At 40.8% G+C, this 11216-nt stretch overlaps 1 protein-coding gene across 1 annotated transcript in view; it reads right to left on the bottom strand.

Annotated features, from left to right (window-relative positions):
* Window positions 1-1533: 1533 nt before the first annotated feature.
* BRINP1 (BMP/retinoic acid inducible neural specific 1) overlaps window positions 1534-11216 on the bottom strand; it is a 375138-nt gene continuing 365455 nt past the window's right edge. The window contains exons 7-8 of the mRNA XM_063936905.1: window positions 9134-9356; window positions 1534-4932 (exon numbers count right to left, since the gene is read on the bottom strand). Of these exons, the coding sequence (XP_063792975.1) occupies window positions 3792-4932; window positions 9134-9356 (1364 nt within the window). The 3' untranslated portion in view covers window positions 1534-3791. The remainder of the gene's footprint in view (window positions 4933-9133; window positions 9357-11216) is intronic.

Here is an 11216-nt window from a genome sequence, read left to right as displayed (position 1 = left end):
TCACCCAATAATATGTATACCTTGAAGCTAATGGTTCTGTGAAAACTCCTCTTTCACAGTTATTTAGCCTGTATGCTGCAGCAAAAAAAGTCCAGCAGACAACTAATTGGCTGTATGTTCCTCCGAAGGATGGATGTGGCTCTCAAATTCCCAGTACACTTTCATTGTTATTATAATAGCACTGCCTACACAATCTCTAAAATACCGGCTACCTCCCACAGCTTTAATATCAGGTAGATATTTTCATGAAACCGCTTGATGGGCTTAATAAAGAAAAAAGGAAAAAATAATTAGTTTAAAAAAACTGAAAACTTTACTCGCTGTTTTGAATATTTCTTCTACCTGAAATGATCCAACGTTTGGCTGATATAACACCCAGGAGACCCCCCCTTTCCTGTTCCCCCTCAATCTGGTGTGAGCTATAATTTCACTATTTCATTCTAGAAAATGATAGAATCTGAGTGGTTGCTAGAAACTTTAGTAAACATACCCCAAAGTGTTTATGATCATTCAGCTAAAAAGATTCCCAGGGAAACCATTTGTGTAATGTCTGTACTCTATTGTGATACAGTACATGTGTGCATATGTTGACTCCTACACTTTTCTGCGCCCTTTAGTTTTCTGCCACTGCGCCAAGGACGAATCCAGGCAATGTGGGCGATCAACCCTGTAACACTTCCACTAGCAGGCAGGGAAAGAGCAGCACATGCTGCTGTGTGTTGAGTTGGTGAGGATCCAGAGAGACTACTTCTGTGCAACAGCAGTTTCTGTTCTCCCCTGGCCTGATGTGCCACTGCGCTGCCATACAGCAGGGGGGTTCTGCCACTGTACTGCACCGATACTGCATTCACTAAAAAAGCTGCAATTGTGACCATATGCACAGCGTCAACTGCCTCAAACTGTATGCATATCGGTAACTGTACCATGTGCACTTGCTTTATGACAGACACACCTCACAGACATGTCTCACTTGCATACATGTTTAAAATTATTAATTTTATGTGCAACAAATCTGTAGGCTATTATGCATCAATTGAACTTAATACCTCTGGTGTTCAATTTGTTGGTTTCTTTTGCTTAAACACACATACAAATGCATAAAAAATGCCCAAGCTATGAAGAAATGTACTAATCAGCCTCAGCACAGCATTCGCAGATAGCCAATCACAAGCAGTTCTCTAGTTGTGGTCACTGTCATCATCGTTTTTGACTATTTGCCACCACCCACGACTATATCATGTAACACAGCTCTCTCAGTTGTAAATGCATCTTATTCCTGGTTTGCAATTCCTTGCAATTATGCAAAATGTTCTTACTGTTATCTGCCTATGTTAAACTGCCTTCCATCCCGCCTATCCAAGTACAAGCAAATGTACATGGCAGAATCACACCACTCCACAAGAGCACACATGCTGGTGTCCACTGTTCTGTGCATATACACAGCAAGTTACAATACGCCAAATGGCATCAGGCCTCTAATGCCCAAATGCAACACTTCCACCCACTGCATCCCATGCATAGTCAAACCTCAGCTTGGTGTGTCAATATTTTATATCATTAAGGAGGAACATGCTGGCATTTGCAGAATGAGTAGCTTGTCATCCTCCTTTTTGGTTTATAATTAACATCATTATTATCATTTTATATTACATATTACAAGTTTTAATATACAGGAAAAAAAAAAGATTCTCTCCCTTGTAGGGGGGCAAATGTTTGTTTATATGGCAGTTGACTCCCTTTACTGCTGGTATTTTCAAGGCTCATGCAGGAGGTCACTTATTTTTCGAAGCATCTCTCCCCAGTCCTACTTGCTGTGTTCTGAACACAGCTGTGTGCTTCTCTCACATCGTCCCCCTCCTAGGGCAGTGATTGTCTGACTCTGGTGTGGGAAAACCCACTTCATGAATAGAGTGATGGGGTTGGTAGACTTGTTCGAGGCTTGGTTAGTGGACCGAACTGATGGGTTACTGCCATGAGGATTGATTGGAGGAGTGCTTGTCAGATGTCAAATGTCCTTAAGCTGAATTAGTCTAGATAAAAAAGGTCAACGAAGGGACACAATGCGTAACACTTATGTAGCGAAAAGGATTGTGCATTTTTGTAAACGTCTATAATATTATAGGTACTGTGCCTCTCTTTTAGAACAGCAGTACGTATTTGGCACCGCCTGAAAATGAGCATGCTAACATAGAGTATGACTACATACTTCCAAACACTGTATGGTCTATCTGCATGAACCAGTTTTGTCCACTTTATTTCAACAATACAGATGCTGGTGTATCTGCTTTACTCACATTAACTTTAAATTGTTGACAATTACTGCAAGAATGACTGTATAATGATTATCATGATTGGTGAAAACGTCCCGGAATCATCAAGTTGGTCCCAAAACATAAAATAACACTTCCCCTGTTCATCAGTTACCAACAAGCCTTTGCAACTAATGGGCCTTATTGCTTGTAAGGTCAGGGATTATCCATCTATTTATATGCATAATGTAGCAATGGATAGTGATATTACTAAGACTGAAGTTTTACTTGATATGACTGAACAGTACAGAAGTAAAACATTTTTTACACAGAGTTAATGCTACACAAGGGCATATGCAGTGAACCTGTAGGATGGAAGACTGATACAATGTCTGAACGCTTAATGAAGAGTCTTATTTGGGCTACTACAAAAAAAGTAATTATTGGGATTAACATGAAGATATCATCTGTATAAAGTACACTCAATTATCATGTTGAGGTTAAAATTCTGAAGTCGGTGTAAAATAATTAGGCTTCAATAAAATTATATATTCTGCAAAGTGATTAGATAGCTCTATGAATTTTGGCTTGACAAATTACTTTTAAAATATCAGCCGTGACACAGCTGAGTTCAGTAAATGATGTTATGCAACTATGCATCTTCCTTAATGTGTTTCCAGTCACGTCTTCCTTATTTTGCAATGTTTTTAAAGTTACAACACTATCCGGACTAGCAAGTTATAGATTTTGGGTTAGTTACAATATAATCAAACATTGCAACAAGTATTAGGACTTGGGGAAAATAAAGTGTTGTTGTCTAGAATGGGTGTGGGGGTGGGATGTAGGGGGAGGTTATGTGAACGTCGGTCTCCTGACCGCCGGTCACATGACTACATCCCGTCTAGAATGACTATGCCCCATTAACGGGAACTTTAACACAGCAAAAGAAGTACCTGGAATACAGATATTTACCTTAAATCGAGGTAAGTAATCAAGTGCAATTGGATAATTGCACCTTTGCACATTAAATGGAATGAGCAAAACAGACTATAATTTGAGGATGAATAAGAGCAACATATTTGTTTAGTATAGTTCACATTTGAGCATATACTCAATTAGATAACCATAACATCCATAAGGAGTTGTTTGAATTGGCAGATTGCATATCTTAAATGACATCAGCAACAAGCAATATTAGAATATATCTACCTGTACACATTTTTTTTAAAAGGGCGTGGCAGAATAACCTAATCAGTGTTCGAAGGTAAATAGTGTCACTGAATTTAGTTGTGTTTAACGCTTGATGAAGGTTTAAACTACTAATATTGACCCTGGCTGGTTCTTGTCTCTGAAAATTTGCCTGACCCCCCAAACAAAAAGATATTAAAAGGAAGTATGTAAATATACTCCATTGTTATACTTTGCAGCATAATCATAGTCAGGTCATAAGGTAGATTCTAAGATAATTAAAGTCAATTTAATTAGTTTTCACCTCTGGATTTCCAAAATAAATGTTCTGACTCAGAGGAAGGCATGGGAGGGTTAACATAATTTGACTGTCATGTGATCAGCTTGCTTCAGAATCTCAGTGTTGTACAAGTCCAGCGCATGGTTGACCCGTATGATTTCACTATTGGTCAACTTCAAGCGATGCTTCAACATACAGGAGAAGAGGTCCAGTTGTGGTTTTCCTGGTCCAGATGGAGGAGCTAAGCGGTTGATTCGCTCCCGGACGTCCAACATAAGCAACATAACAGAGGATGAAGAATAAAATTGCCCACCTTGAGAGTAAGATTGATTCACTTGTTGAACTGCACTACGCAAAAGATCTGGGTTAAATCTTAAGCTGTACCCATACAACTGGACCTCGGATATTTTCACATAGAACTGCCGCTTTGTAGGATCCGACAGGTCAACAGGGCCTTGGCCCGTCTCATTCCTCAGAAGTGAAGGTAGACGTGTACGACTGCGTAGGTAAATGTGTACAGTCTCAAAAAAGGTCTTCCAGCGGTTGCCTAGTAAGAGAGTCCAATTAAAACACTGGCTGTTTTGAAGACGTGTCTTCTCCCATCTTGGGTAACCATGTTCTCCAAAGGGCATGCTCCACCCTTCTGAATGGCTTCCACTAAATGGGTTGACATACACAAAGAAGCTAGGATCCAGAGTGGTGTTCCGGGCCTGACAAATACGCATAGACATTCCAATAACCATGTGGAGGAACTCAACTCGGTTTTTGTTGCTTTTGAGGGTGAGCGACATTCTTTTTCTCCAGCGTGGATCAAAATAGGTGTCTAATCGGATCTCATTACTAATGAAAGTAGTGTGCACATGAAGGCGGGAGTCCATCTTCTGCAAAAGATAACGGAGCTCCTGGTCTTGGAAGTCCAATTCAGTCTCCAGACTCATGAATTGCTCACTACGCTCTGAATCTACATTCTGTGCCTCACATCGGCCTCTGTATAACTTATAACCCTTGTTACATGAGCCACAAAGTGAGATGTTAGCCATACTGCACATGGCACAGCTTTGGTTCCCACCGATAATGCAGGGAATGGGTCGCTGGCACAGCATGCTACCTCCATGGCACACACAACTACGCTGACTCTCCAAGAATGTGCCCCAGAAACCATTTTCATTACAGTAAAGTAGGGACTGCACTCGAGCCAGCCACTGCTGAATTGTTCTGAAATGAGAGAAATAAATATATAATATATTAAGTAATCAAGTGTAATGTCAATACAACCAGAGAGCTTTCATGTGTGCAAATATTGCATTCTCATCTCATGCTCACACAGTTAAACAAATTTGTCTAAAGCTTTTAATCAAGAGTATTATGTAGACATGGAATCTTATATATTAGCAGGTAAAAAAAAGTCCATTTGTTACCGTAGAAACAACCTTTGTGAACAAGGGATGGTTTTATTAGATATTACAAAAAACACATCATTAATATGACTAAATCTTCAGTGAATGGTATGTTATTTCTTATATGCATACCAGGTGTTAAAGCAGGGATGTAGCGCTCCATCTACTGTAGAACTACACATCCCAACGTGCCTTGACACAGTTTTAGCATGCCCTAACATGTATTAAAGCAATGTACTTTAAAATGCAATTACTATCATTATATATATATTTAAAAATTATAAAATAACAATTCAAAAATTGAGCCAATACATATTATAAGTATTTACATTATCCCTTGTAGGCGTCACCGAAAAAAAAATGATATACAGTAGACATCTTCGTGATTTCGATAAGATCAGTGAGATCTGCACACGCTTCTGCGGCTAAGAGTTAACAAATAGTAAAAAAAATATATAAAAATGATGCTGAGTTGATAGCTAAAAATAATATTGTATTTTAGAGGAGTAATATAGGTCCCAGCAAGCCTCACCGTATGCCGGTACTTGGAGAAACACAATACCAGCATGCGGGGCATTAAATGGCCTACAGGTACCTCTAGTCCCCCTGTAAAATAAATATTAAATAAAGACAAAACACATACATTGTGAAAGTAATGTAGAACTTTAATAAAACACACATGCACACTCGCACTCATACTGACACTCACACTCACAGTCATGTATACTTACCTACACTCCCTGTAGCCATTCATGTAGCCAGATCTCCTAGTGATAGCTGTCACATGGAGACCTGCAGTTATGAGAGGAATTCTATGTGTTAACACATGGGGCTCCTCAGTCCGTCTGGTTCGGGGATTCATTTTGTTTTTTTTAACCCCTTGGATGCCTACATGGAATGAAGATGCCCTGATCTACCCCAACGATAGGGCAGCATGGATTTTTTTTCTTTTTACAGGTATTGTGGAAGCTACTGGAAAAAAGGACATGAATAGCTACAGAGGGTGCAGGTAAGTATGTTTGAGTGTGCAAGGTTGTACTGTATATTAAACTTTTACTTTAACGGCGTGCATGTTTTGTCTTTTCCCTATATCTTTTTTTACAGGGGGACTATAGGCATCAGCAGGTCCTTCATGCTCCACAATCTGGCACTTGTGTTTCTCTAAGTACTGGCATGAGGGGGATGCTTGCTGGGACCTGTAGTCCACCTGTAAAAGGCAATATTACTTTTAATAACAAAACTTCCTGAAAGCTATCAACTCGGCACCCAGGGGTGCTGGGGATAGCTCTGGGCTTCAGCCCTGTCTTTGGATTCCCCGGAGGGGAATAATTATTTATTGGGGGTGTCTCCACTCTCCTGGGAATCTCCGGCCAGAGCTGACTAGTTGGGGTGGTTAATGCTATGACCTTTTAATGTGCGAGAAGGTGCAAGTTTGATCCGCACTAAAAACTCAGACCCTATTACACTTCTCCATTAGTGTCTCGTTACTACACACAGAGATGTCACTTAGACAATTCAAATGTTTCAAACAAGAGAAGGTATTTTACATTATCCCTTGTAGGTTCTAAGACCCCAAATCACCCTAAAAAGAGTATAATTTGTGATAGAGGGTCTTTAGAGTTCTAATGATAAGGCTCTTCAAAAGATATATGTTACAATTTAACAAATATAATTTAATAAATACCCATATTGTGGGACTAAAAGAATCCCAGGCTATTCACTGCTAAATTAATGAGATGCTGTATCTGTCAGAAAACAGCATGGCTTCTCCAATTAATCCTTAATATGGATCACCGCAATATAATCTGTCCCATCTGTGAGTAGGAAAATGGATCTCATATTTAATGTCTATGTACAAAGTATTGCTGCATGAGTGATAATAAAGTCTGTGCTTCGCTACCAATGGCTACGCCTCCTTGCATCCTAATTTCAGAAGGAGAAGTCTTTGGAATCTGACTCCAAACAGCAAAAACTAAAATAATTCATAAAAAATAATTTTTTATATACTTTGTTCATATTTGATGATGTGGTTGTGGTTTAATTTGATGATCAATCTTCTAGCTCATCAACAGTAGTTAAAATAATGTATTTATTTGCATGTAATACACTGTATAAGTTATTGTATGTATCAAATTTATATACAGACCTTTCATAGACTCATCCAAAATAATTTCACAAGTGTTTGTTTTCAGAGAACAACATGGGTCAACCTGACAATTAACTGTGCAAAGGTGTATAAATGCTATCTGTGTGCCTTTTAACTTCCACAAATGTAGGTCAACTGGTGCTCCTACCAGCTGCAAGGAGCACCCTTCCTCTGCCCAAGCCCATTCAACCAGCTATTCAGCACCAATGTAAATGCTGCCACTTTTCTCTACATATTCATTTTTTATTTAGCGGAAATCTAGGCGCACCTGCGTGGAGCCACCTGAAAAAATGTTGTCCTGCTTTGGCTTCATCAGTGAGGACTGTTTAATCTACTACACAGTAATAAAGCTACTCATGTTCACATGAAGCTTTAGGTTTTTAACTATTTAGCATCCAGAATGTATAACATTAACCACAAGCGTGAGATATAGCCCAATGCAGTCTACGGTGAGCAAAGTCAAATGATCTGGACCAGAAGACAAATGGAAGAGTGGAAAAAGAGGACAGTGCATGTGGGGTGGCGAGCTATGAATAAACGAGGCAGTGGAGGGAGATGCAGCTGATGGGACTGAACATTAGGAGAGCGTAGAGAGCATAATACAATTTGGGTGAATGGGGTGCATACTAAATTTTGTGCTACAGTAGATGGCATTTCTAACACGTGAGTGGGTAGCATAAAGTCAGAAAGTGCATTAAGCTGTAAGTAAGACAGTGCACATACCTCCCAACTGTCCCGATTTCAGGACAGTCCCGCTAATAGGACACTGTCCCGCAGCCCCTCCCGCAGGTCGCAGTGTCCCGCGGGCGGGAGGGGGGTGGGGGGAGTTGGCAGAGGTAGTGATCACCACTGCTCTGCTTTGCAAAGCAGCCGGTGATCACACTGAATAGATGCCGTGCGCATGCGCATGGCAGCTATCAGCACAAGGTGGGGAGCCGGGGGCTGTCCAGCAGCTCATGGAGCGCTGGACACACCCCGAAAATGACGAAAAACGGGTGTCGCGGTAATAGGCCACGCACCCTTACCGCGAGACTCCGCCCCTCTACACAAAGCTCCGCACCCTTTTCAGCCGCGGCGTGTCCCGATTCCCAAGGGACAGAAGTTGGGAGGTATGAGTGCATATGTGGTTTATGTTATAGAAAGTGATTGTTGATTCTCTATGAGAATATTCTCAGGAGAATGCAGGGAACCCCCCTAGATCTCACCCCTAGATCTCATCCACCTCCCTGGCAAAGGGAACTGTTGCTTATTGCTTGGATCCACTGCACATAACATTATTGTAGTCCCACACCCAATGTGTGATGCGCAGTGGGGGGTGGGGCGATGATGACATGATTCATGTCACCATGCCCTCTGCATTTGCCAAGTAGACGTTCCATCTAGGATCTCCCAGAAGGTATGAGAAATAATGATGTCATGTAGGAGTTTTTTTATACATGTTATTGTCTGCAGAAAATTACATAACTACCAGGCAAAACACACATACATTTCGGCTTGCAAAATTGCCCAAATCTTTAAACGCTACATTTATACCTTCTAATATTCTCTCTCTCTCTCTCTCTCTCTCTCTCTCTCTCTCTATATATATTTATTTATTTATACATATATATATACACTATATATATATATATATATATATATATATATATATATAGTGTATATATAGATATATATAGATATATATATATATATAGATAGATAGATAGATAGATAGATAGATAGATAGATACATACAAATAATGATTATGATGATTATAAATCTCTGGTTATTGTGCTATTAGTAGCCTGGATGATGGGATTTAAAAAAAAAAATCTGTTACGGCAGTATTTTAGTTAAAGTCTGTTTACATGTCAAGCAGCAACACCTATATACCTTTCTCTGGGTAGCTGGTGTGTAGGATTGTGTCGACAACGCAGGCTAAGGCCAAATAACTTTCGTGCTGTGTGCTGCATCTTTTGGCGTTGTATGTCTAGCGAGTTCTGCAGCAGTTTGTAACGGCTTTGCAATTCCCAATCATTTCCCCAGTGCTGGTGAATGGCTCCAATACTCAGGAAGTGGCTGCTGGGTAAGCGCCTCATAAAAGATTTAAACTCATCTGCAAACGTGAAGACAAAATACATTTTGTAGGTTGTTAGATAACAATGAAAAAGCGAGATAGAGGAAAATACATGCATATTTTATGTAATAGACAAAGATGACACAAACTGTACATACTATTGTTGTGTTTTGAAAGTTTCAGAAAACATTGTAAGCAATTATTTTTCAGGTCAGCTGATCAATAAATGACCAGTAGAATCACAGTGATGATACAGTGGGAAGAGGTGGAGTAGAAGAAGGAGGAGGAGGGGAAAGGGAATGGTGAGGAGGGGGATGGAGAGAAGAAGGAGAAAAAGACGTTGGAGAGGAACTGGAAGACGAAGACTCTGGATTATATTTGTGCAAATAAGGCTATTTAGCCACTTAGTTCATACAGTATATATATATATATATATATATGTATATATAAATAAATATATATATATATATATATAAATATCCTGGTGTGGTGCCCGGCACTCCTGGTCCTTAAAGCTCATTAGCCTGAGTGCCCTCCGTAGTCATATAATAGCAGCAGACAAAGAAAAGGCGTCACTCCAGGGCTTGTAAAGTGCAATAATTGCAGTGTATTTAAACAAATCACAAGTCCAACGTTTCGGGGCCCGTAGCCCCTCTGTCAAGGTGTGAATGAGTGTAAGTGAAAACCCCCTTACCTTTAAAGCTGGTGACCACCACGTGTGAGGAGGTGCTTCGCCCGCGCTGTCTGTCTCTCCGGGGGCCGGGGGTTTCCGGCGCTGTGTGAGTGACGCGGCACTCGCGCCGCCTGCCCGCTCCGGCGCCCCGTTGCCATGACATCACGTCTGGACTCAGTTGCCATGGCAGCCTAGCCACTTTCCATTGCGCTTGCGCACCGGGGTCTGCAAGAAAGAGTGTAAACTAGAGGTAGACTATGTACACAGATTAAGCTACTTCATAGTGTGCAAACTATACAGTGCCTTTACAATTCAAACACAGACAGATCCTCTATTACTTACAGCTAATTCCACTAACAAGGCTATTTACCGGTACATATTGTCATATATTAAATTAATCGGGGACCCATCCCTTATCACCGTATGTGACCCTGGGAACGTCATAACTGTAGCCGCCCATGGGAAGGCTACCCAGCGGGAGGTGCTGCTACGTGTGGTCACAATTCAACTCTATACCCATCACCCCTAATAGAAATATAGCTATATACAAAATGCAGCTGGAATCAAGAGATACCCTCCACCTCTTAACAATACAAGTTGGCATTAGATGTAGCATATTCCCTTAAGGGCCTGCATCTTCTGTGCATACAAACTCTTCTCTGAGCTCACTTCCTGCCCAATGAATTCCACAGGATCTGTTCATTCAGTCTATTATGCTGGATAGTCTCCAGTTTGAATATCCACCTTGCCTCCATTTTTAACAGCTTTCCGTCTCTGTCTCCTCCTCTCAGGCTGTTGGGGACAAGGTCTATAACCATTTGTCTCATGGACCTTAATGGGTGATGTTTGTCCACAAAGTGTTGAGCCACTGGTTGTTCCGATTTCCCACTTTTAATGGCTGCTGATATGGCAGAGCGAAGGAGTGCCATTCTTTGTCGCATGTTTCTGATGGTTTTACCCACATATCCTAGCCCACACGGGCATAGGATGAGGTAAACTACATGGGAAGTGGTGCAGGTCAGGATATGGCGGATACTAAAGGTTTGTTCTCTTTTGGGATGCTTGAATGTATTTCCTGTCAACATCGACTTGCACGTAGTGCATCCCAAGCATTTATAGCATCCTGATGTTTTAGTGAGGAAGTTTACCGGTATATCGGCTCCATATCCGGTAATGTCTGAATGTACTATATTATCTGTGATGTTTCTTCCCCTAGTGAAGCAACA

This window comes from Pseudophryne corroboree, chromosome 8 (genome assembly GCF_028390025.1).
Source record: "Pseudophryne corroboree isolate aPseCor3 chromosome 8, aPseCor3.hap2, whole genome shotgun sequence".
Taxonomy (NCBI): domain Eukaryota; kingdom Metazoa; phylum Chordata; class Amphibia; order Anura; family Myobatrachidae; genus Pseudophryne; species Pseudophryne corroboree.
The sequence above is the reverse complement of the archived record's forward strand: the minus strand, read 5'-3'. Positions and strand labels throughout refer to the sequence as shown.